We start from the raw sequence: 26,706 nt of genomic DNA, 5'->3' as shown, positions 1-26,706 counted from the left end.
ATTAATTTTCTGTCACTCAACTAACCGATCAATCGACCGATCGTTTCAGCTCTGAAGTGAACGCGGATGCTGAATGTGGTTATTTACTTGTTTAAAAGAAGTGTCCCTGAATGCGCCGACAGTCTCCGTAACATCACCAATAAAAACACTCCGGGTTTCGACCTGCAGCCAATCGTGAGCCAGAAACACCTGCAGGCAGGTCGGTCGGATCCCGGGGTGCCCGTGAGTCCAGCAGACGGTCACTGCTCATGTCTGATCAGGACACTGAACAGTTATTGATTGGTTTCTAACTTCAGCTCAGACTGCACCACACCGCTGCTGCTCCTCTTCTTCTGTGGTGGATTTGTGGGTCGTTGTTTCGGGAGGATCTGGGTAGTTGTAGTAGTAGTAGTGAGAGTACCTGACTCACAGATCAGAGAGTAGCGGCCAAGAACAAATGAACAAGTGCATGTACGCGCACACACACGTACACACACACACACACACACACACACACGTACACACACACACACTCTCTCTCTGAGCAGCGGCGGCTCTCCAGCAGCGAGGCCTCGGAGGCGTCATTAACTTGAGAAGGCTGTTGTGTCTGTCAGGACCTAATGAAAATAGAAGGAGGACACACACACACACAATACACACACACACACACACACACAATACACACAATACACACACACACACACACACACAATACACACAATACACACAATACACACACATACAAAGGAGCTAAAGTCTTTTGTGTGTGAGGCTTCAGTGTCTGAACTGTATTTTTTAGGTGTGTGTTTCTGCATATGTACAATATGTGTAAGTAACAGTGAGTGTGTGTGTGTGTGTGTGTGTGTGTGTGTGTGTGTGTGTGTGTGTGTGACGGGCAGCTGCTGCCTCGTGGCGTCTCGCTGCTGCAGCCGAGCGAAGAGACATTAACTAACTTCTGTTTTCTAATGGAGATTAATGAAGCCAGTGGAGGAACACACACACACACACACAACACACACACACACACACACATACACACGAACACACACACACACACACACACACACACACACACATACACAACCAAACACACACACTGGCAGAGACTCGTCCTTTCACCTGTGTGACGGCGGCAGATTTTGGGTTTTAGTTTAAAAAGGAAAAGAAGATGAAACTAAGATGAAAATGAATGAAGGACAAGGAAACGAAGGAAAGAAAATATAGAAAGGAAGGAAATAAAGGAGGCAGGAAAGGAAGGAAGGAAATAAAGGAGGCAGGAAAGGCAGGAGAGGAAGGAGAGGAAGGAAATAAAGGAGGCAAGGAAGGAAGGAAGGAAGTAAAGGAGGCAGGAAAGGAAGGAAGGAAGGAAGGAAATAAAGGAGGCAGGAAAGGAAGGAGAGGAAGGAAATAAAGGAGGCAGGAAAGGAAGGAGAGGAAGGAAGGAAGGAAGTAAAGGAGGCAGGAAAGGAAGGAGAGGAAGGAAATAAAGGAGGCAGGAAAGGCAGGAGAGGAAGGAGAGGAAGGAAGGAAGGAAATAAAGGAGGCAGGAAAGGAAGGAGAGGAAGGAAATAAAGGAGGCAGGGGAGGAAGGAAGGAAGGAAGGAAATAAAGGAGGCAGGAAAGGAAGGAGAGGAAGGAAGTAAAGGAGGCAGGGGAGGAAGGAGAGGAAGGAAGGAAGGAAATAAAGGAGGCAGGGGAGGAAGGAGAGGAAGGAAATAAAGGAGGCAGGGGAGGAAGGAGAGGAAGGAAATAAAGGAGGCAGGAAAGGAAGGAAGGAAGGAAGGAAGGAAGGAAATAAAAGAGGCAGGAAAGGAAGGAGAGGAAGGAAATAAAGGAGGCAGGAAAGGAAGGAAGGAAGGAGATAAAGGAGGCAGGAAAGGAAGGAAGGAAGGAGATAAAGGAGGCAGGAAAGGAAGGAGAGGAAGGAAAGCACAGAAAAACATAATGATGTGCAAACATACAAACCAAACACTCTCATAAACATACAGTGTAGACACGCACATGCACACAGTGTTGGCAGTAGCAGGCTGACAGATTGTCTTACAATAGAGAGGGATGCTGCGGGGGGGTTCGATTGACAGGAGGCCATTCATTCACTGGAAACACACACACACACACACACACACACACACACACACGAGGCCAGATGATGTCACACAGAAAGTTTCACCTTCTGGATGGTCAAAGTTAAACAAACAGATCCAACATGTAAATCAGCTGTTGGAAGGCATTTGTTTCTCTACTGATGGAGCTAGGCTAACGGTTTCCCCCTGCGTCCAGCCTTTGTGCTAAGCTAGGCTAGCATTTCCCCCTGCATCCAGTCTTTGTGCTAAGCTAGGCTATCAGTTTCCCCCTGCTTCCTGTCTTTGTGCTAAGCTAGGCTATCAGTTTCCCCCTGCTTCCTGTCTTTGTGCTAAGCTAGGCTATCAGTTTCCCCCTGCTTCCTGTCTTTGTGCTAAGCTAGGCTATCAGTTTCCCCCTGCTTCCTGTCTTTGTGCTAAGCTAGGCTAAAGGTTTCCCCCTGCTTCCTGTCGTTGTGCTAAGCTAGGCTAAAGGTTTCCCCCTGCTTCCTGTCTTTGTGCTAAGCTAGGCTATCAGTTTCCCCCTGCTTCCTGTCTTTGTGCTAAGCTAGGCTATCAGTTTCCCCCTGCTTCCTGTCTTTGTGCTAAGCTAGGCTATCAGTTTCCCCCTGCCTCCTGTCTTTGTGCTAAGCTAGGCTATCCGTTTCCCCCTGCTTCCTGTCTTTGTGCTAAGCTAGGCTATCAGTTTCCCCCTGCTTCCTGTCTTTGTGCTAAGCTAGGCTATCAGTTTCCCCCTGCTTCCTGTCTTTGTGCTAAGCTAGGCTAGCGTTTCCCCCTGCTTCCTGTCTCTGTGTTAAGCTAGGCTATCAGTTTCCCCCTGCTTCCTGTCTTTGTGCTAAGCTAGGCTAGCGTTTCCCCCTGCTTCCTGTCTTTGTGCTAAGCTAGGCTAAACCCATCCTGGACCGATCTGTGTGCTGGACGCACAGAGATGAACCTGATCTCTGAAACATGTGACTGGAGGAGGCAGAGAACAAGAGGGTTTAACTAAACATTGGACTCGTCCTTGAGCTGGTCCGGTGTAGTACAGAGTTCTCCAGGGAACTACAATCATGGCCTCCAAACTGAGTCCAACCTGCTGCTAAGAGGCTCCAAAGTCAACAGCTCAATAGTGATGCATTCACTGTTTAAATGAGCTTTCATGCCAGCTATTGTGACATAAAATTACTCTTAACTGGCTGGATCCAAATGTCCGGACTTCCCTGGAGGTCCGCCAGCCCTGAGGTCTGTCCAAATCCACAACTCATCGAGTCCACAAGGAGCTCGAAGCGAACTGTCCGCGGACTTCCAGAGAGTCTGTGTGGGGGGGCCTCGCCAGACTTCACAGAAGTATGCAAACCTGCGAGCTGTAATACAACTGCACCTTTAAAGTGAGTTTATATTCGGTCCATTCAGCACAGGCTGGATGATTTAGATTAGCTCGTTCTCATCAGAGTCAGATGGACAAAGGTCGCTTCTCATCCAACAGGACTTCTAATAGTGTTAGTAGTGAAATAATCAAAGTAAACAGAAAGTTTTACTGAGTATATTAACTTTAATTCCTCTTTTTCTGTCAGAAAGCAGCATTTCCACACTAATGACTAGCATCAGTCCCATTAGGAACGGGTCGGAGCGGCGGCTTCGTCCTCTCTCGTAGCGCATTTTAACCTCATAGATGTGACGTGATGACAGTGAACACGTCACAGTACTGACGGGCGCTCGGGCCTCAGGTCCGGGTGGTGGGCTTTTGAATTCAAACCCAAATAACTGGTCTAACTGGGGAAAATAAAAAGCTCTGCTGTGGGAAAGTCAAACACATGGCTGCCGAGCAGAACTGTCACTTTATTGCAGGAAAAGTCCGCCAGCAGGGGAGCAGCTCAGTAACGCAAACAGCTGATTCGTCTGTCAACAAATACAGAAACAAGTACAAACAGTGACGGTAAACAGCCGCGGCGCACTTCCCTGCTACTGACTGTCAGTGGTTTTATTCTTTCAGCGTCCGTGTGTTTCAGGTTGTGGGCGTGAAAAGCTTCGGGGAGGAGAAAAAAACTCTGCATGTCGTTCTGTTTCCATCTCAGTGTGTTGGATCGTCTCCTCCGAGGTCATCGTCTGGCGTGGGAAACGAGAGCTGTGTGTGTGTGTGTGTGTGTGTGTGTGTGTGTGTGTGTGTGTGTGTGTGTGTGTCGAGGACCGGTTTGTTGCCAGCAGCGAGGAAGTGCTCTGATTGGCTGGGAGGAAAACAATGTGGTTAATGGCGACTGTTTCTCCTCTGAGTCACAGGAGACGTTTGTTTGGACGCTGCGGCTCCGCCAGAAATTGAAAGTATATATATATATATATAAAAAAACCCGCAGTAGAATCCAGAGTAGAAATCCCCTCTAATCTCTCCCCATCAGAGCGGCTCAGATTCTGTCTTCAACAGAAATAAAATCCCCAGATTTGAGCAGCAGACTTCAGCAGATGTGACGTGACGGAGCGGCAGGTGATTCGGTCTGACAGCCGAGAGAAGAGAGGAAAAACGTTTTCCTCTGCGAGTTTTACAGCATCCGAATCTCTAATGTTCAGTTCAAAGACTCCTGTAAGAAAACCAGTTCCGGGCCAGTCCCACATTAATAACCAGAGAAAGCATCGGGTCTTTACTGAGCAGAGTCGCTACGCTGTAAAATACTCCGGTACACGTCAAACAAGAAAACGACTCCGAACGGGACATGTGAAGAAGTAAAACAGCGGGAGACTAATGCACGTGGAACTATAGAGAACTATAGATACCTGAATAAATCTGAATGAAACGCATTTCTACAGTCATCACAAGGTTCCTGAACTCATCGCAACAGATCTGAGTCAGCTGACCCGAGGAGGAAACGCTCCGACTGAGACAGGGTGACTGTTTCACATCAGTTCATTACTGGCAGACAGACAGGCAGGCAGAGAGAGAGACAGGCAGAGAGAGAGAGCAGGCAGGCAGAGAGACAGAGACAGACAGGCAGGCAGAGAGAGAGACAGGCAGAGAGAGACAGAGACAGGCAGGCAGAGAGAGAGACAGGCAGAGAGAGAGAGAGAGAGAGAGAGGCAGACAGACAGGCAGAGAGAGAGAGAGAGAGAGAGAGAGAGGCAGGCAGAGAGAGAGAGGCAGGCAGAGAGAGAGACAGGCAGAGAGAGACAGACAGGCAGGCAGAGAGAGAGACAGGCAGAGAGAGAGACAGGCAGAGAGACAGGCAGGCAGAGAGACAGGCAGGCAGAGAGAGACAGAGACAGGCAGAGAGACAGGCAGGCAGAGAGAGAGACAGGCAGAGAGACAGGCAGAGAGAGAGGCAGAGAGAGAGAGACAGAGAGAGAGAGAGAGAGAGAGAGAGAGAGAGAGAGAGAGAGAGAGAGAGAGAGAGAGAGAGAGAGAGAGAGAGAGAGAGAGAGAGAGAGAGAGAGAGAGAGAGAGAGAGAGAGAGAGAGAGAGAGAGAGAGAGAGAGAGAGAGAGAGAGAGACAGGCAGAGAGAGAGAGAGAGAGACAGGCAGAGAGAGAGAGAGAGACAGGCAGAGAGAGAGAGAGAGAGAGAGAGAGAGACAGGCAGAGAGAGAGAGAGAGAGAGAGAGAGAGAGAGAGAGAGAGAGAGAGAGAGAGAGACAGGCAGAGAGACAGAGAGAGACAGAGAGACAGACAGGTAGATAAATGAGGTAGGTGAGAAACAAATACAGTAAAAATTATATAGAATAACTAAAACTATATATTATATCTAATATAATATATAATATATATAAAATATAATCTAATATATATATATATATTATAATATATAATATATATATGTATATAAAATATATAAATATCTAATATATATATATATAATATAATATATATCTCTAATATATATATAATATAATATATATCTAATATATATACTGTATATATAATATAATATATAATACGTCACTGCAAGTCAGGTACATGTTGCTAAAGCTGCACAGAAAACTGCATATTAAATGTGTATAATATAAATATTAATGTCCAACAGATGTTTATTTTTTATTTTGCTCTTCTTTTCTGATGAAGATGAAGATGAATCTTCCAAATCAATTTTTCTTTTATTTTTTGCATTTGGAGCTGGTTTAATTTAGTTTGTTCTGTCGTGTTTTCATTTTATTATTATTATTATTATTATTATTATTTATTGTTACTGCACATTGAACATCACATGATCTGTCTCTCGCCCTCCGCTGTGCTGTAATACCTCGGGGAGCTCCAGCAGAGGCCTCCACCTCCCCACTGCTGCTCCTCTGGGACTCAACACCTCCTCCTCCTCCTCCTCCTCCTCCTCTTCATCCTCCTCTCTCTGTCAGCTGATCAGGTTTCTCTGTGTGTGATGTGTTTTCACCTGAGGCTGCTGTGAAAAAACACACCTTCATTCACACTCCTTTCTGCTCCGTCCATCTTTTTCTTACTTCCTCTCCTCTCGTTCCTTACTTTCCTAGCCTCCTTTTCCTTTTCCTTACTTTACTTCCTCTTTCCTTGTTTCCCTCCTTCCTTTCCTCTTTCCTTGTTTCTCTCCTTTACTTCCTCTTTCCTTGTTTCCTTCCTTTACTTCCTCTTTCCTTGTTTCTTTCCTTCCTTTCCTCTTTCCTTGTTTCTCTCCTTTACTTCCTCTTTCCTTGTTTCTCTCCTTTACTTCCTCTTTCCTTGTTTCCCTCCTTTACTTCTTCTTTCCTTGTTTCTTTCCTTCCTTTCCTCTTTCCTTGTTTCTTTCCTTCCTTTCCTCTTTCCTTGTTTCTCTCCTTTACTTCCTCTTTCCTTGTTTCCCTCCTTTACTTCCTCTTTCCTTGTTTCCCTCCTTCCTTTCCTCTTTCCTTGTTTCCCTCCTTTACTTCCTCTTTCCTTGTTTCCTTCCTTTACTTCCTCTTTCCTTGTTTCTTTCCTTCCTTTCCTCTTTCCTTGTTTCTCTCCTTTACTTCCTCTTTCCTTGTTTCCCTCCTTCCTTTCCTCTTTCCTTGTTTCTCTCCTTTACTTCCTCTTTCCTTGTTTCCCTCCTTCCTTTCCTCTTTCCTTGTTTCCCTGCTTTACTTCCTCTTTCCTTGTTTCCCTCCTTTACTTCCTCTTTCCTTGTTTCTTTCCTTCCTTTCCTCTTTCCTTGTTTCCCTCCTTCCTTTCCTCTTTCCTTGTTTCCCTCCTTCCTTTCCTCTTTCCTTGTTTCCCTCCTTTACTTCCTCTTTCCTTGTTTCCCTCCTTCCTTTCCCCTTTCCTTGTTTCCCTCCTTTACTTCCTCTTATCTTTTCCTTCCCTTTTTCTTTCCTCCTATTTTCATTCATCTTTCCTTTAACATCTTCTTCCCTCTCTTCCTCCTCCTCTGACCCACATCATCCTCCTGTGTGTGTGTGTGTGTGTGTGTGTGTGTGTGTGTGTGTGTATTTATCTATTTATCAGTGCTGTTATTGTTATTAACAGCCATCGCCGTGGCAACCCGCTGCGCTGCCGGCGCTCAGATTGGACGCTTCCTCTCCTGTGGGCTGATGGGAAAACAGCCCCGGGGCGAGAGTGTGTGTGTGTGTGTTTGGTCTGCAGCCTCGGTGTTAATGGCTTCCTGCTGACTCTTCCTCTCTCTTCCTCTCCCTCCGGGTACAAACACTCATCCCTTCGTCCCTCCATCTCTCTGCATCTGTATCCGTCGGCGGCCATTTTGAGGACGCCGGTGTGAATTGTATCTGATCGATCCGCTCTCAGCGTCTCCGTCGCCCGGTGTTGCGGTGAATCTGGAGTCCGGACAAAACGTGCGTGATCGAACATAAATGAGAGTCAGGTTGCTGTCTTCTCTCAGCTGCTCTGATTGGTTGGTTCCCTGCAGGTGTGACGGACTGAGCTGTTACCTGAGTTGTTGTGTTGCTGCTTTGGGGGTTCTTTAGTTTTTCGGAGGCTCGAGCCGGATCAATTAGTCCATTCATCGATGAGTTAGAAACCTTTCTGGATCGATTCGTTGGATCAGTGTTCAAGCAGAAATGCCCAAATTTAAACTCCAGCTCCTCAAATGTGAATATTTGCTGTTTTTTAAAAAATCATCTTTCGCAGTGAAGTGAGTATCTGTAGGTTTTGTTCGGACAACCCGAGACACGTGATCGTGTCGGTTTGGGCTTCGGAAAACTGCGATGAGCAGTTTCTGCTCCTTTCTGTGAGCGTTCACTCGAAGTGACGTTCAAACTTTCAACATGAAGCGAACAGAAACACGCCGATAAAAAGGGTTCAGGCTGCTTTAAATTAACCGTGAACTCTGTCTCTCTCCCTGTCTGTCTCTCTCTCTCTCCCTGTCTCTCTCTTCCTGTCTCTCTCCCTGTCTGTCTCTCTCTCTCTCTGTCTCTCTCTTTCTGTCTGTCTCCCTGTCTGTCTCTCTGTCTCTCCCTGTCTGTCTCTCTCTCCCTGTCTCTCTCTTCCTGTCTCTCTCCCTGTCTGTCTCTCTCTCTCTCTGTCTCTCTCTTTCTGTCTGTCTCCCTGTCTGTCTCTCTGTCTCTCTCTCTCCCTGTCTGTCTGTCTCTCTCTGTCTCTCTCTTCCTGTCTGTCTCCCTGTCTGTCTCTCTGTCTCTCTCTCTCCCTGTCTGTCTCTCTCTCTCTCTCTGTCTCCCTGTCTGTCTCCCTGTCTCTCTCCCTGTCTGCCTGTCTCTCTCTGTCTCTCTCTTCCTGTCTGTCTCCCTGTCTGTCTCTCTCTCTCCCTGTCTGTCTGTCTCTCTCTCTCTGTCTCCCTGTCTCTCTCCCTGTCTGCCTGTCTGTCTCTCTCTCTCCCTGTCTGTCTCCCTGTCTCTGTCTCTGTCCCAGGAGGTGCTGTTGAAGCGAGCAGCCGACCTGGTGGAGGCTCTTTACGGGATGCCACACAACAACCAGGTGAGTCAGCAGCTTCACTGTGACCTTTGACCTCCCTCGTGTCTTACTGGAGGACTCTGCACCTCGTCCAGCACTGTGAATGAAGAGAGTCCACATCCTGTCACAGATCTGAGGTCTAATCTGTCCTTAACCCTTTAACCTTCACCCGCTCCCTCAAACCACTGAATGAATCCCCTTCTTGAGTTCTTCAGTCCACGTGTGAGTGTGTGTTGGGGGGTCACCTGCAGGGGTGAGTGTGTGTTGGGGGGTCACCTGCAGGGGTGAGTGTGTGTTGGGGGGTCACCTGCGGGGGTGAGTGTGTGTTGGGGGGTCACCTGCGGGGGTGAGTGTGTGTTGGGGGGTCACCTGCAGGGGTGAGTGTGTGTTGGGGGTCACCTGCAGGGGTGAGTGTGTGTTGGGGGGTCACCTGCGGGGCTTTTACAGCAACTTATTTAACTCAGTCAGATGATCCCGTTCTTAAATTAAACGTGTTAAACAGAACCAGGCCACGGTGTGTTCACTGACTCCTGCACACGCAGGAAAACTAACTATATTCATCCGTTTTTAATGAAACCTCAGTAAAATATGGAATTGAACCGTTGTTTTACCAGAGAGTTCCTGATTTAAATAATCATTCCTCCAGCTTTAGACAAAGTTCTGCTTGTGCTCAGACAGCATTCAGCACTTGACAACTTTGGTAAAACAGGTTTATGTTCCTCGAAGAAAGGCACTGAAAGTCAGGCACAGACAACAACATATCACAAGGATACGTTAGACAAACTGTTTCTGCGATCAAAACACAAAAAGTACTGTCAAAATACTGTAATATTATTCCTCCTTACCTCTGGTACATGTACTTATCAAAAGTAGCATATTGTACATAAAAAATACATGCTGGGTAAACTGAGAGTGATAAACACCCCCCTACTGAAATATCTAAAATAAGTTCGCTAATCTGAAGGTTTTTGCTTTGGTCTAAAAATGTTTTAAGCAGATTGGACTAATTAAGCCGAGGGCGGTGCTCCCACAATACGGTGAAGGGTCCACAGACGGGCCCCTGTCAGACTTTGGGCCCCCTGTCAGACTTTGGGCCCCCTGTCAGACTTTGGGTCCCTGTCAGACTTTGGGTCCTACTGCAGCTGCACTTTCTAGATTCCTGCAACTGGTATCGAAACCTTTCAAATGCCATCCACCCTAATAACTGTGCTTCCTTCTTCCGTCCTTCTCCCTCCTTCCTTCCTGTTCCGCCTCCATTATCTGCCCCCCCCCCCGTCCGCAGGAGATCATCCTGAAGCGGGCGGCCGACCTCACCGAGGCTCTCTACAGCGTCCCTCGCAGTCACAACCAGCTGCCGTCTCTCACCGGCTCGGCCGCTCACTCAGGGATGATGGGAGTGAACTCATTCAGCAGTCAGCTCGCCGTCAACATCTCCGAGGCCTCGCAGGCCGACCAGGGTGAGAGCTCGCCACTACCCACAATCCTCTGAGGGGGTTATACTGGAGAGAGAACAGAGTCAGAGTGAGAGGGCCCCTCAGACACCAGGGGCCACAAACCAGTCAAACCATCTGACAACATCAACTGTTTTAGGTCAAACTATGTGGGGCTCCTCAGTAGAGTCTGAAAGAGTCCAGGAGACTCCGTGCTGAAGCCATGAAATCAGTGTTTTACGGGTCCTGCTGGTCTCTCGTGGTTCTGGTTTCTGCTGGTTCTGGCCTGTCCTGGTCCTGGTCTGCCTGCTGTGTATCGGCGCAACAAACTGTCTCTGCAGTTTGAAAAGTGTCGATGTCAGCTTCACAAAATTAAAGATGTTTGTCATAAAGTTCAGAACACACACACACACACACACACACACACCTCCTTACAATGGCATTATTGTTTTCTGCATCAGGGTTATTTTATCTCCCTGACTCGTCATTTTTCATTTCTGCTCTGTGTTGCTTTATTTTCTGTCTTTTAGTTTTGATGTCGTTGGTTTCTCTTTGATTTCTGTCTCTCCTGACGCGATGTTGGTTCTGGTCCTGAAGCCTCTCTGGGTTTCCTGGTTTCATGTGTTTGGCTCAGCTCACTTTTCTTCTTCTGAGAGTTTTAACATTTGTTCAAATCATCTAAAGGCAGAAATCTTTAACATTCCTTTCATACCTCCAAAGAAAGCTTTTAGAAAATATCATCTGGACAAAACGTCCTTCCTTCAGTCTTACTTTCTCTTCTTCCATTTGTGTTGTCTTTATGATTTTAGGATGTTTGTCGGATGATTTGAGTTCTTCTTCCACCACTGACAGTTCGGGTCTTGTTCTGCTCCCATTATGAAGCTTTTTATTCAACTATAAAGTCTGACGTTATTCTATATTTTCAACAAATCTCATGTACAGACTCAAACCAGCATTACTTCCCTACGTCCCGTCTGCGGCTCTCAGCTGCGAGCCCATTGGTTCCTGCTGAGGATGTAAATCTTTAAAAACACCTCACAGATATGTACAGTAGTTTCCTGTTTAAAAAGGCTCAGTGATTTCAGCTGCTCACAAACACACAGGAGGAAACAGTGCATTTGTTGGGGACTATTTCCAGCGGCGGATGAATCCACATGTGGTGCTGTAGTGAGTGTTTGGGGCAGCAGGACGGTGTGTGTGGGGCTGAGTCAGAATAAACTACAGTGTGTGTGTTCACGGTGATGAAGGTGCAGCAGAGCGGCTCGCTGATGAGTTTTAATAGTTTGTGGACGACGATGGAGGAAGAAGATCCATCAGGCTGTGACTCACACACTCGTTAACACTCGTTAGCGGAGACTCGCTGCTGGTTTGGGTCTGAACGTGAAAAATCTAAAAAAAAGCTCCGTGTTTCCTTTCAGCAGTCGGTTCTGCTTCTGTCACGGACGCTCAGGACAACGTGCAGCAAACAGCTTGTGAACAGGCGTCGACAGGAAGCCGCTAGAGCTGCTTTTACTCCCCGGACACCCCCCTCCACCCGCCCTCCCTCCTCCAAACTATCGTCTGCTTTTCACATCGGCCCGGCAGCGAACACCTTACAGGAATCTATGAGGTCATGGGAAACGAGGCTGCAGCCGTGCTGAAAATTCATAACTCGCTGGTTTATGTGCGTTGAGCTCTCCGGTCGGAAACATTACACCGAGGATCTGACCGCCGTCCTCCCCGCTGTTATGAAGTATGAAACGGCTCTTTGTGCCCCTCGCAATTATCCGCCGTGATTAAAACATTAATAAAAACAGCGGCTCCCGAGCCCTGGCCTTATCAGACGGACGAGACAAGTAATTTACGGCGCTAATTCAGAGCAGCTCGGCCTGCTCGGCGTCATGTCCTCCTCCTGAAGAAGGAAGGCCTCTGGAGTTTGTCTTCCTTCTTCTGCTTCACTTGGACAGCTGATGGGTGGAGGTGGTGGAGAGTTTACAGGACTGCGAGTAGAGTCTGACACCCCCAACCGCTCATTAGCATCCAAATGTGACGCTGCTGTCACCTCCACACTGATTGACCTTTTTGTTTTTTATTGCAGGAACAATAACAGTTAAATCTGAGTTATTAATCTGTGGTGAAATATTCTGAACTCAAGGTTTACTTACTTGCTTTTTCTACATCACGAGATGTAGGATGAAGCCTCAGTCACAGGGTGAGAGGTGGTCATACATGAAGGAAGGGGGACGCCTGAACAAGTTCCTGTCGCTGAGTAAGGCAATGGGATGTGGTCGAAAGCGCCTGAAAAAGCCAGTAAGTGAACCTTGAGATCAGAATATTGTCCCGCAGATATTTTTCCCGAAGGTCAAGAATAATATTTTCTGGAAAACACAAGTCACAATTACAAGATAACATCACCAAAGTTTGTGCGTCACAGTTTCAGGCCTGCAGTCTGCAGGTTTCAGTCCAGTTCAGCCGTTTGTTTCAGGCCTCGATCACGTGACGCTTCAGCTCCGCACTGAAACCTGCAAACGATCATCGTCATGTGTTTCAGGGGGTTTGGCCCTCGCAGCTGTTAAAGTCCCGTTGGTAATTAAACCCCAGTTCACGGTTACAAACTGTGGAACAAACTGTCCACCTGCAGAGTTCTTCGGTGTTTGACGGTTTACTCTGTGAATCCAAACTGTCAGTCAGCCAGTTAATCGGCAGCTCGCAGTCACAATGAAACCCGACTGCTCCTAAACTCTCCTCAGCAGCGAACACATGTTTTCATTTCAGCCGTCAGTGTGAGGTCGAAGGATGTGATCTGCATCAGATCTGCTTCCCACGCTGCTGTGGACGAGGACGGGCAGGGAGCGGGAACACACCAAAACAAATCCGACAGAGTACCGGGTCCATTTGTTAAAGATTTCTTCAGTTTTTTCTTATTAAAGAACAATCGTGACATTTGGTGTGAGCCGTGACGGGCCGCGGCTCTCGGCCGCTCCCTGCACTGTTCTCCTCGACATGTGTTTCCCATCGCCGACTCTGCTCGCCCTCCTCGTCCCCGGGCAGCGCTCCATCAGCCGCTCCTGCTGGGAATTGCGTTGGCTCGAACCAGGAAGTGGGGGAAAGTGGATGAGGGCGGAGGGGTTTTTTTTTTGGGGCGGGGTTGAGCTGAAATGTGCTACTTGGCACACTGTTGGCTCTGCTCAGCGAGCTCGGTGGGAACTCGGGAGCCTCACGAGGGGGTTAAAGGTCAGACTGAGTGCTGCAGGGAACATTGGTATTCAATGCATCTTGGATGAGGGTCAATTAACGGGAGCGCGCGGGAGGAGGAGGGGGGGGAGGGGGAGGGGGGGTTAAGGTAAGTGCAGCGCAGCAGCGAGGTGAGAGATGAAGGGCAAACTTCCCCTGTGGGGAGGAGAGCAGCACCGACAGGCGTGATGATGTCACCACTGAGGTCACAGCGAGGAGGTCAACGAGATTTAGAGGGGACGGTCCTGCAGTATTACCACACACACACACACACACACACACACACACACACCAACATATTTGACATCAGTGAAAGACGAAGCACTTTTGACCAAACAGTCCGGAGTTCATCATCGGTCCGCTGGATTCTTTGTAACCAAGACTCAACCCAGAACCTGAGGACTTTATTAGCTCTGATCACCTGGTGCTTCGTCATCATCATCATCATCATCATCACGGGAGAACAGTGTGTTTGTGACTGTGACGTGTGCTGCTGACGGGGTTTGTGTTTGTTCTGGTCCAGCACAGTTTGGATCGGTTCTAATTATCCTCATGTGTTCTTTGGATCTTTTTTTAAAAGCAGTTAATTAATGCATGTTTGGTTTGGCGAGATTCTCCAGGTCTGTTTCGGACTCCTGACAAGAAGAAAGAGTCCCTGTTGTGCATTCCTGTTTACATTTCCACAACATCTTAAGAACTGGGCTGATCACGCATCAGTGCAATAACACATTAAGAAACGCAGAACAGCACTGACTTTATTTCTATCTTAGTACGCAATCAATTGAATCAGATAGGAAATTAAGTTTATTTTTGGGGGGGCCTGGAACTACGGCTCAGGAACTCAATTTAGACCCTGGTTTCTCCAGTTCTCCACACTAAAAAAGTACCCAGGTTCCTAGAAACGTTCTTGTGGTGGAAAAGAGCTGCCCTCGGAAAGAAAAGAAAGGTTTTTCATTTTTGATTTCTAACATAGTGACTAATACCCTGCGCTTTATTTCATCATTTGTAATGTGCACCTCCCTTCGTATGACACGTAAATATATTGTCTTTTAATTTCATTTCACTACGCATTTATATTTCTTACATTCAGCCAGTGACTGCAGCAGTCAGATTAGTGGAGCGGAAGTAGAAAGTCTCCAAAACAGAAACATTCAAGTAAAATAACAGAACCTCTGAACTGAACTGAAGAACAGTTTTTAAGGAAACGTAACGCCACCTTTTCTTCAACTTATCAGAAAGTGTATAATGTTCACCGTTCCTTCCCGTAACCACAGTCCGGTCATATCTCGGGGTCAGTTAAACCCGGCTGGCTCGGGACGCTGCAGCTTTTTAAATGCATGAAGAAGAACTGACCTTATCCTCTCCTCTTCGCAGGTTACTCCCGTAACTCGAACAGCGTGTCTCCTCGCGGCTACGTGCCGAGCTCCACGCCTCAGCAGTCCAACTACAACACCATCACGTCCACCATGAACGGATACGGAGCGGGGATGACCAACCTGGGCGTACCTGGGTCCCCCAGCTTCCTAAATGGCTCCACCAACTCTGCTTACGCAAGTGAGTCAATTAACATGTTTTATTTAATTAAAAAAAAACAAAACCTCATCCATCTGAGTGGCAGTGAGCAGGAAGGAACCTGCGGCTGAAATTTAAAGGATTTTCGCGCAATCCAAAACACACTGTTGCTGCTGTTAAACATTGGGGGGGGGCAGTTTATTCTGAATTAGCTAAAGGTTCAATTTTGTGAAGAAAAGTCTGGTTCGCAAATGAAAATTTACAGGTGAAACATTTAAAACAGTTCTAACACACTGAAACAAGTTTACATGTTTCAAAATGTAAATGATTTGTTTGTGAAATGTGTGAAAGTTATGCTGAAGTTGAAGCACTCAAGGAAGTGAAGTGCCAGTTGAAGTATAAGCATTGAAAGGAGTTAAGGCGTCATTTCAAGTGTGGGCGATTTAAAGAAGTGGATGTGTCAGTTGAAGGTTAATGATGAATGCAGGTTAAGTTCCAGTTGATGTGTAAGCACTGAAAGGAGTTGAAGTGTCAGTTTGAAGTGTTTGTGTTAGTTGAAGTATAAGATGAAAGCAGTTGATGTGTCAATTAAAGGTTAAGTAAGTGAAAGTGCTGAAAACAGTCCAACCGTTTGTTTTATTATTGTTTTATTATTTTTTGGGAATATGTCATAGTAAAAAGATGACAGGAAATTTGAACGTTGCAGTTCATGTTGACGTCTTAATCCCTAAACTACGGGGGCGCAGTTAGTTGAAGTGTATTTATAAAAAGCAGTTGAAGTGTCAGTTCACATGTAACTAACATGATATTCTGAATCAGATCAGAGTGAGAGCGTTTGTGATATTTTTTATTTGAGCCTTTGTGCTTTTAATGTAATGAAGAAGGGAAGAACGTTAATATAGCTGAAAGCTATCAAAGCGATTGCCTTTTGTCAAACTATCTGATCATAAAATAAGTAAACATGATTATGAATCAGGTGCTAGGTTTGATCCCCAGCCCTGCCTGTAAGACAGGATAGGAGAATTTAAGCCAATAAATCGTCCAATATTAAGCTCGTTACAGATAGATCACTATCGCCGTATATGTCGATGTATAACAACAAACTTAAGGGAACCTTATCAAAAATGTTTAGCTGAGCAGATTCTTTAAACTCTGAAATATCAGTATCAGCCTCAAACATCCTGTACTGGTCTGGCTGCGGTCACGATATCGATGTTATATCGATCCCTGGAACAAGAGATAAAATAAGGCTGAAAGTGAAATACTTGTTATATGCGTTTACTAGATGCAGAGTAGTAGTTGTCTTCGTGTTGAGGTTGCCGGACGGATGCAGGTGATGAACAGTCGCAGTTGTGGTGCACAGAATAAGGGAAGTGAATAAAGGTGAAGCGTTTCCCCGCTGCAGGAGACGAGTTGATGCTTCAGTAGTTTTCAGTCGGCCCTGTTGTTCCTCTGAAACTTTACGCTCGGCTCTGATTAACATGCCTGGAGTCGGAGCTGCTGCTCGGAAGGCGCAGGTGTGTTTTGGAGACTGGTAAAGTCTGAACTCGCCCGCAGGGAGCGCTCCATTGTTTTGGCTTCGGTATCAAAGAGCTCAGCGAGTCTCGGCGAGACTCGTTTAGAAGGTAGCAAGCTCAAACTGCGTCTCCGTGCCAGGTGATGTTGTCGTCCCTGGCGACTAAACAAAAGGTGGGCTCACATCTCGCCTGGCTGAGCTACAGTTTCCCTCCGCCGAGGGTCTGAATGTGTGTGTGTCGACTGAACACCGCCACGCATTGTTCACCTCCTCCCTCCTCCGACTGTCCCGCTGTCCATCCTCCTCCTCAGCCCCTCCCCTCCCCCTCCTCCTCCTCTACTAACCCCACTAACATCCTCACCGCATCCTTCATGCATTCATGCATTCACGCTTTGGGCCGAATCCATTAATATCAGCTGGAAAAAGCAACAGAAAAACAACAACAAGGAGCCAAGAAAGGGAGGAAATGTGAGGAGGAAGAAGCAGCGATCCAGGACAGACTGATAGTTGTTGGCATGAAGCGATAAATCACATTTACATTCCCCCGTTTCATTTTACAGTTCCATTTTCAAATGCTGTCCTTGAATCATTTACAGACTCACTGTGGTCCATAAACTCTGTGGAAGCTCTTAAAGGAACCGTTCAACACTGCCTGAAATCCTCTTATCGTCTCTCTCGGAGTCAGATGTTCAGATGGACGTCAGTCTCGTGTCTCTGCGCTCAGCACGGAGCTGGAGTCAGGACGCGGTTAGCCTAGCTTAGCATAAAGACTGGAAGCAGGGGGGAACAGCTAGCCTGGCTCTGTCCACCTACACCACTAAAGCTCACTGACGAACACGCTGCGTCTTGTTCGTGGACTCCGAACACACGGGAATATAGAAACAAGAGTTTTGGGTTCAGGGACGAAGCTAAACTCAAAGACACTGAGCTCATTTTTAGAAACCTCCGGGAGTTTTAGACCAAGTTGGGAAATATCATACAAAGAATATAATTAGATTTTCAGTTTCAAAGTTCAGTTCTTGACTTTGGAAAAAGTCTCATCTCAAAAGTCAATTTAGTAGCTGTTCTGGAGCTTTCAATCATTTCACACGATCTTCCTCAGCAGATGGAGTTTTCCTAGTTGTCATTGAAATTTGGTAAAACGTGAGAAAAAATCTGAAGAAATGCTCAGAAAAAATGTAATTTGTACATCTTCATTTCCATGACAACAAACCCCACTTGCTGAGGAAGATCATGTGATGTGATTGAAAGCTGCAGCTACTAAATGGACCCTGAGGTGAGATTTTCTCAACCCATTTACCTGAATAAAAGAAAACATGAACAATTTAAATATTTTAAAACGTTTTAGTAGCTCTTCTGGAACTTTCAATCATATCACATGATCTTCATCAGCAGATGAGGTTTGCCAAGTCGCCAAGTGTCTTCATTTCCATGACAACTGGGCAAACCTGCCGACGAAGATCATCTGTTGTGACCGAAAGCTCAGAACAGCTGTTTCAACCAATTTATTCGAACATTTAACTTAATCAGTAAAATATGAGAAATGTGCAGCACTTCAGAGAGGTTTCTTCTGAGTATTGTGTTCTATGTTCAATTGTCCATTTTCAGAGTTTTATTTTTTGTTATGGTCTAAAAATGGCTGTTCTCTGTGAACGGTATTTCCCATCATGGCGGGAACCTCCCGAGGTTACTGAACACATCTCAGCGTCTTTCATTTCAGCGTGTAGCTCCGCAAACTGTTGCTTTTGGGAATAAACAAATATACAGCGTGTTCGTCAGTGAGCTTTAGTGGTGTAGGTGGACAGAGCCAGGCTAGCTGTTCCCCCCTGCTTCCAGTCTTTATGCTAAGCTAGGCTAACCGCGTCCTGACTCCAGCTCCGTGCTGAGCGCAGAGACACGAGACTGACGTCCATCTGAACATCTGACTCCGAGAGAGACGATAAGAGGATTTCAGGCAGTGTTGAACGGTTCCTTTAATCTGAATCAGCTTTATAGCCTCAAACGACACACGAGGAGAACAGACGATGGGTTTATTAGCAAATGAACGGTGTTATGAGTCCACACACACACACACACACACACACACACACACACACCTGTACAGTTGGTGTGGATGAAGCTGCTGCTGCTCTCAGGTTGGATCAGGTTGGTTTTCACAATAAAAGCCCTTAAAGTTATGGATCAACTTTGCCGGATGTGCAGCTGTTTGTGTTCGGAGCATGTTTGTTCCTCAGACTTCGGCCCGATCTGAGGCAGGGACCCATTCCCCCTCCTCATCCTCCTCTTCATCCCCCTCCTCCTCCTGCATGATTCACTTCCATCCGATCACTCACCTCCTCTGTCCGTCTGCCTGCTCGTTACCGTCACCTCCTCCTCCTGTAGGACTCCCTCCTCCTTCCTCCCCTCGTCTTCCTCACCTCCTCCTCTCTCTTCCTCTGCTCCCATAGGCCCTTATTCATTCTCTCCTGTCCATATGGTTTCTGCAGTCAAACAGAAGAGCGCCTTCGCCCCCGTCGTGCGGCCACAGACCTCCCCGCCCCCTACCTGCACCACCACCAATGGCAGCAACCTCCAGGGTGAGCATCCCACCCCCCCTCCCGCCTGTCAGCACCCCCGTCCTCTGCTGTCCTCCTGTCCATGTCCCACCTGGACACACAGACAGACGTCCAGCGTCACTGTAATGATAATGAATCTTTATTTGTTACATGTGAAGACCTGCTTTTAAACACTCGAAGGTCAAAGTTGATCCATAACTGCTGGCACTTTGTGGGAAGTTGATTCTCGAGTACAAAGAACTGTTTCAAGTTTAAACTGCTTTTTATTCGTCTTAGCAAGTAAGTTTGGTATTTTACTGAGTCTAATAATTCAACCAGTTTCAAATACAAATCAAAAAGTTTCAAGAGTCTTCTCGAATCAGGTGGGACTTTTCATGAAATAGTGAAACACAGGTAGAAATATTCTCGCTGCGCAGGCAAATGTTAAGGAATAAAGAAAACGACTTGAAGGAGTCAAAGTGAAAAAGATGGAAATTTGAACGTGTATTATCAAATTAAGCAGACATGTTTATGATTTTTATTGTGTCATAAATGAAAAGAACCCTGGTTTCTTTGTAACTTCTGGCACGTGTTGCAAAGTTGATTCTAGTCTATAAAGTTTAAGAGCTTTTTATTCATGTTTAACACTGTTGAAATATCCAGCCTGTTAAACCCTGAAAGTCTTATTTTCACTAGACAAGTTAAAAAAAATCGAATTATTTAAACCTGTTTCTAATAAAAAGTTACATTTTTCTTGATTGTAGTGCAGCAATCTGCCTCCAGTTTCTTAACCTCGAGGCCGGGACCCCACATGGGGCGATCCGTAGATATGGATTCATATTCTGATAGACAGAAGGATGATTTCTTCATCCTTTTAGATAGTTAGAGAGCGAAACGACACATTCTCGGGTCTAGAGGACTTTGGGAACTACAAATGGGATCACGGGGAAACTGCAGAGAGCAGACCGTCAGTCCGACTTCATTCCACATACAGACACGCTCACTTCAAGCAAAGTCTTGAAAGTTTGTTTTTATTTGAAACTGGCCGTTTTTCCACTCAGTTAAAGAAAACTAAAGCTTTTAGCGCTCAGTGATGTTAAAACGTCACGCTCTTACGAGTCTGTTAACTGACGGCGGAAACTAATGGGAGACTGCAACGAATGCATGGACAGCAAAAAGGATTTGTAGGTAAAACCTGCCGACACACCGACATGCTGCCGTTTTGACTTGTTTTAAGAACTCGTTTGCAGTGAAGTTTTTTAGTAAGCGAGTCACGGCCTGTTTGTTTAACTCTAGAGAGGCCGATAGAGATTTGGATGAAAATGAGCTGTCACATTCGTCAGAGGTGAACTTGTGCGAGGTTGTTTCTGTAGCTCACACAGCTGGATCTAACTGACTGTTTGTGTCTGGTCGTCTTGCAGCCATGGCAGGTCTCATCGTCCCGCCCATGTGAGCAGGATTCTCAGCCAGATACCGTCAGACCCCCCCCGAACTCCCCAGCGCTGATGGCCCCGCCCACCTGAAACGCCACAACAACCGCAGCGAAGAATCCATTCCCATCGTCCCCCAGGCCGAGCGGCCCCGACTGACCCAGAATCCATCACCGCAGCAGAAGAACAAGTTTGACTTTTCATCAGTTAATTTACCGCCAGTCGACGTCTTTGTGGGACTTCGTCACGCTGACGGCTGAAGCCACCGCAGACTGCCCGAAACAGGAAACGCCTTCTCAGACGTCTGCAGTGGCTCCGCCCTCAGAGGAGGTCAAAGGTCGGGGGTGTGAAGAGTGAACTGTGGGTGGGAGGGCCGGTGTCTGCAGTACTACATGTGGTGTGAGTATTGTTGTGCTGAGTTATGAAACAGGTATGTTTGACTTCAGAAGTCTGTGGAGACTGAACGGGTCTCAGATCAGTTTGAACCACTGTGAGACGGGAAGGAGGCGTGTCCACCGGGAGCTTCTGTTCACCGCGACGACATCACCGACAGGTTTAGATCTCATCGATAATTAGCCAATAAGGTTTGATTAGGGTTCGACGTAAAGGGCCGTTCCAGTGGTCTTCCATGTTTTGGCCGTTTAGTACAAATTACAATCTTCATCACAGCATTTTGTAAACCATATTGTTTTTATCATTCCATGGTTCCATTGGCTTCCATTAATTTCCATATAATGTGAAATTAATCGGCAGACTCTTGAAACTTGCGTGTGTTGTGAGTCACCAATAGGTCTGCATTGCTTTCTGTCAAAGATACATTACTGTTATTGCTGCGGAGACTTTTAAAAATCAACCTTTACTTAAATGGAGTTCTGCATGGGACCAGAACCTGGCCTGTAGTCAAGTTTAACCCAAATTAAATTTCTTATTAAATTACATTTGCACCAAAACATCTCGAAACCTTCGGCGCCTGTCGGCTTCAAGTGGGGGAACAGAACTGACACACAAACTGCATTATGAAGCAACAATAATGTAATGTATTCAGCGACATTCAATGTAAACGCTCGTGTTCGTCTCCCGAGGGGCAGGAAGCATATAAACGATTTATTTACATGCGTAGAAACAATCTAAAAACACAGTGGCCACCAGAGTCCACGACCAAGAAGTGCAGATGTGATGGATTACACAAGATAAGCAAGTTTCAAGACTCTGCTAGTTGATATTCATATCATATGGAAATGAGTGGACGCCAATGGAGGACCTGAAAAGTACAAATGTGCAAAAAAAAAATAGTTTCACACTTGAGGAGGAAAAACGTGCAAACACACTTGTACGGTGGCTGAAATATTCCGAATTAAAAAGCCCACCAATGAGTTTGACTCTGTGAAAATAAACCTGCAGAGAGACTTCTGCACTTCGTATGTGGTTGTGTAGTAAATGGGCTAAAGTGTGTAAAGCAGCCGTGCGGTCCGTTAAAGTTTAAAGTGGTTGACATGACATCTATTTTATATGAAATACAAACAGCGCACCACCGAGCTGCTTACACAATTTAACCGTCTTTTGGTTAAAACATGTTTTTAGGTTTTGTTCAAATAAATAAATAAATACTAGCTGAAGATCACTAAAACCTCTGACTGGTTCTCGCTGGATCAGAAGCTCTCCGTGGACACTGAACCTGAGTCGGGCCGAGTCCAGAAACCAGGAAAAATCGAACTCTTCAAACCTTTTTTCAAATCTGGAAAAACCGTCAGACGGTTTCCGGATTTGATGGATTTTCAATCAGAAATCCCCAAATCCCCTCTTCCCACAGACTCCTGAGAAATATCACGTCTTCTAGCATTTTCCTTTCTGTACCATAGCTTCTAACGATGTTTGTGTCTCGTATTCTAAAAAGGAGGAAAATGCAGTTATTTTCTAAGCTAACGAAAGAACGAACAAACGTCCCGCAGAGGAGAGAAGAGCAAATGTTACACTAACATTTGTCTGAATAAAGTCGAGGCGGCCCGAGGTTTTGGTTTTGTTTTTTTAATTTTTTGTTTGATTTTTTATTTTGGAACGTCTCATTTTAAATCTCCAGTACAATAGTTCTGTTTTGCGGGTGTGTCAAGTGGTAGATTTTAACCAGAAAAGGCTTGCAGCAGTTTTAATCACATTTAGGTACCAGATTTTCTTGTTATTCTTCTGATTGTGCTTATTTTATATGTATTTATAAAGTATGTTTTGGGGAGTTCCTTTTGTGATTTAGGCCTGAATGATAGTCTCAAATATATATGTAAACACATTTGATGTCTTAATACCTTTTAGATATTGTAAAAAGAGTGAACAAGTGAGAGGAATTAACCCTTTTGTAAAAACAAAAAAACGTCATGACATGGTCACCCTGTTTTTGAAAGCAGGACGTAAAAAAAACGCTTCCATCACTTTTGTACAAAAATGCTTTTCCGATACGATATTTAACTTTTTGTAAACAGCATCACTTGTGTTTCCCCTGGTTCTTCTCGTCCTTTGTGTATTATTGTGAAATGTATAATCATGGTTATTTCTTAATGCACTATTTTTGTTGGGGCACTTAATAAGAGCAATGCATCTTAGCAAAAAAGAAAAAAAAGCTAAAAGTTTAAAAAAAAAAAAGTTGAAAGCTAGAACGATATGCACCGATATGTTTCTTCTGCCATTTTGAAATGGCAACAATCCTTGTCATGTGAAATTTTTATATTTCAGAAGCTTATAACGTCATAATATTCCTCCACTCTTACTTTTGGACCAAGCGTATCTCTTGGTTTCGGTGTTCAAAAGACAATATTTTATCCATCTTAATATTAGACCCGATCCTAGTCTTTGTGTTTTTTGGTGAGAATGATCGTACGATTTAAAAACAGGCAGCAGATTTTAAAACCACTCCGAAAAAGAGTTTTTGGGTCACTGATCTCAAGGAAACTTCCATCGATGTTGGTGTTGTTGTTGATGGTGCTGTTCTCGTCGTCGCACACAATCTGGATCATTTACTTATGCAACTGTGTTCCTGTTCTGTAACGCGAGCTCGTCTTCCACGCTGCCGTGGAAAGGTTTGGAAAATTAAAAGAACTAAAAGTCATATTTGATGCCTTACGATTGACCACACTTCAACACAAAGTCTTCTCTTTGTTTTATATGACAAAGTTTTAGTTCTGTAGAAATGACCGCAGATCGTTTTTGCTTGGTTTCGTTTGACGAGCCCTTCGCCAGTCAAACTGTGAGAATTTTTATGTTTTTGCACCAAACATTTGTCCCTCAGGTTCCCACAAAAAACAAAAAATCTGCGTTATCTGCACTGATCCCAAACTGAAAAGGCTACGTTAGCAGTTAGCCTTTCAAACGTAAAAGGTAGAACTCCCTGATTTTGTTGTAGTGTGAAACAGAAGAAACTACAACTCTATCCGGGAGTTTACTACAGGAGCACATCTCCTTCTCAAAGGGGGAAAAATGGAGACTTTATCTTGTAATTAATACTTTTACATTGCCGAATTATAATTTAACATCTTGTAATCAAAAGAAATAACATTAAAACCGTTTTATAATTGCAAGATTTGTACATCAAATTACATGAAAACTCATAATTCATCACAAAAAATTCTAATAATTACAAGAATAAGTAGTCATAATTAGGAGATCTGTATTTAATATTTATGAGAAAACGACCTTACATTTACAAGATTCATATCCCCAGTTTACGAGAAAACCATCTCACGTATCTCAAACTTATCTCGCAATTCTGACAATGACGCGTTTCGTATCTCGCAATCAGGACGAAACTATCTCATAATTCGAGATCCGAATTACAAGAAAACTCTCTTACGTTTCATTCACAGGATCTGTATTTTATAATTACACAAAAAAAACTGTCCAGTAATTTTGAAAATCTTAAAATCAGAAGTTACAGATCTTATCATTATGATAAATACGAGAAAACGTCTGCATTTTTTACCTTTTTAATTAACACAATGTGCTTACAGAGTTTACATTAAAGGACTGATGTAGAAACAGTTTGTGCTGAAAGAAACAAGAACCATCTGACGTCCCTTTAACTCCCGAAAAATGGAATCACCTGAATCTCTAAACGTCTTTGGAAATAAAAACAGAGGGGAGGGCAGGAAGCTGAAGTTTGGACGGATTAAACTTTTGACTTTATGCAAATCCAGCAGGACTGACAGAAACCTCCAGTCACTGCACAACATCACCCAGACGCCATCGTGTTGGCTTGTGGGTGAACATCTGTCCAGTGTCTTTAGGAAAAGCCATTTTTTCAATTAAACTAATGAAACCCAGCCTGCAGAGTGAACAGTCACACCTCGCACTCGACGTCTCTGTTCAACATGAACTCCCTCGTCCGTCTCCGCTTATCAGATAGCTTGCTAAAATATTTTTATTTTTTGGTCACAGCTGTAGAAAGTTTGCTTCTCACCGTCCTGGTTTTCAGCCGAGGTTTTAAAAACTGCAAAGTATACTTTTTTCGATGTTTTACTTCAATGTGAAAGAGGGCAGAGGTACTGCATCTTTGTGAAATATGAAATATATCATCAAAGTATATCAAAGCACAATGTTTAATTAATGTCTTTAGAATACAAATGGGGGGGGCGACACCCCCGGCTTTTTTCTTTTTCTGTCTCTGGCCATGCTGTAAATAGATGCATGTTTTTTGTTTTGTTTTCTCCTGTGATCCAGTGCTTTTTGTACAGAAACAGTCTAATAAAGATTACATTTGGCTTGAGCTCCGAGCTGTCAGATGTCTGATGTTTTGAATGGGAGTTACTAAATACTAAAAGGATGTGAAGTGTCTTTTTGAAGCGTAAAAGCCGAAAGTGGTTGAAAGAAGTTGAAGTGTTGACATTTTAATTTCAATAAGCCCTGAAGGCAGTTAAGCTGCTGAAAGCAGTTAAACTGTCGGTTGAAGTGAGAGATGAAAGCAGTTAAACCATAAACAATTAAAGCAACTGAAGTTGAAGCGCTAGAGAGATAGAAGTGTGAGCACTGTAAACAGTCGAAGTGTCAGTTGGATATTGGAACAGTAAGAAGAACTCAAATCCTTTGGTTCTGAAACGTTAAACACAGAAAACGACTCCATTAAAAGTCCAGTTTTCAGAAAGTTAAAGTTATATTATCGACAGAGGAAAAAAGTTTAGTGTCACTGTTGATTGAAGCTTGTTTGTCCAGTTTTGGGGATTTTCATGGTTTCAAAACGAAAACGTTCTTCTTTTTCAGAATAAAAGTCGAAAGATAAAAATGAATCTCTACAGATGCCAGTAGCTCCAGCTGTCAGATAAATGTAGGGGAGGAAAAGTTTCCAAAATGGAAAGAAAAGCAGCAGAACCTGTACACCGGACTGAAGGACATGACTGTGCAGCTCTGAGCCAAAGCAACAATCCTTCAGTCGGAGTGAGAGCTCTGCAGCAGGTAAAAACATCAGCTGGGATAAAGACAGAAATACGTCTGAGGATGACGAGGTGAAGGTTTGAATGGAGGAGATGATTCACGAGGGTTTAGATGGAGGTCAGGAATCCTTCTGCAAATCCACAATCCTAAACCTTTGGAGACACAAGTTTAGAGATGGACTGTGTTGCTTCAACTTTCTCATTTGTGCGCTCAATGTTCTTGATTAATTGTTAAGCTTTCATCTGTATCCGTGAAGAGTTTTTATGAATTGATGACGTTTGTACAGTGCAACAGTCTGCCGTCCTGTAAAATCCGTTTGTAAAAGCTATAAACACTAAAAATATCGTGCTTAACAGCCAAAACCTAAAAGTATATTCACGTATAGTTACTACCCCCCCCCCCGAGTAATAAGTACAGCCACCGTGACCTCCTGTCTCTCTGTGAACTGGCTGCTTCTCCTGGAGTTTACTTGCTTGTATTTTAAAGTGGATCTCTGAGTTTTTCCTTCTGCTGCATTTTATCAGCTCTGTGTGAAAGTGAAGTGCAAAATGTTTCTGCTAATCTGATAGATGCTGAAATGCTAACACCAACATATCGGCCTGTGTGGGAACCAATGTGACGACAGAAAGGAGAACAAGACCCCGTAAAAGCTTGTTTTTTTTTTTTTTTTTTTAGCCTATATTTATTTCCATGCGGTCAGACTGTCCCGTCAGAGCAGCCGAACCAGCAGTCGGCAGCTCCTGTCTGCAGTGGACCCGTGGACGGACAGACAGCTGTCTCTGGATCACTGTGAGAC

General features: G+C 44.9%; 1 protein-coding gene across 5 annotated transcripts in view; it reads left to right on the top strand.

The window, feature by feature from the left end:
• LOC122880710 (transcription factor COE3-like) overlaps positions 1–25,248 on the top strand; it is a 164,464-nt gene extending 139,216 nt beyond the window's left edge. For 2 of the 5 annotated variants that reach the window (XM_044206093.1, XM_044206092.1), the window contains exons 12-16: positions 8,825–8,890; positions 10,149–10,323; positions 14,884–15,063; positions 18,985–19,113; positions 20,493–25,248. In XM_044206093.1, the coding sequence (XP_044062028.1) occupies positions 8,825–8,890; positions 10,149–10,323; positions 14,884–15,063; positions 18,985–19,113; positions 20,493–20,524 (582 nt within the window). In that variant the 3' untranslated portion in view covers positions 20,525–25,248. The remainder of the gene's footprint in view (positions 1–8,824; positions 8,891–10,148; positions 10,324–14,883; positions 15,064–18,984; positions 19,114–20,492) is intronic. The other 3 variants (XM_044206097.1, XM_044206094.1, XM_044206095.1) reach the window with 2 other exon arrangements.
• The last annotated feature ends 1,458 nt before the right edge of the window (positions 25,249–26,706 follow it).

This window comes from Siniperca chuatsi, linkage group LG8 (assembly GCF_020085105.1).
Source record: "Siniperca chuatsi isolate FFG_IHB_CAS linkage group LG8, ASM2008510v1, whole genome shotgun sequence".
Classification (NCBI taxonomy): Eukaryota; Metazoa; Chordata; class Actinopteri; order Centrarchiformes; family Sinipercidae; genus Siniperca; species Siniperca chuatsi.
The sequence above is the reverse complement of the archived record's forward strand: the minus strand, read 5'-3'. Positions and strand labels throughout refer to the sequence as shown.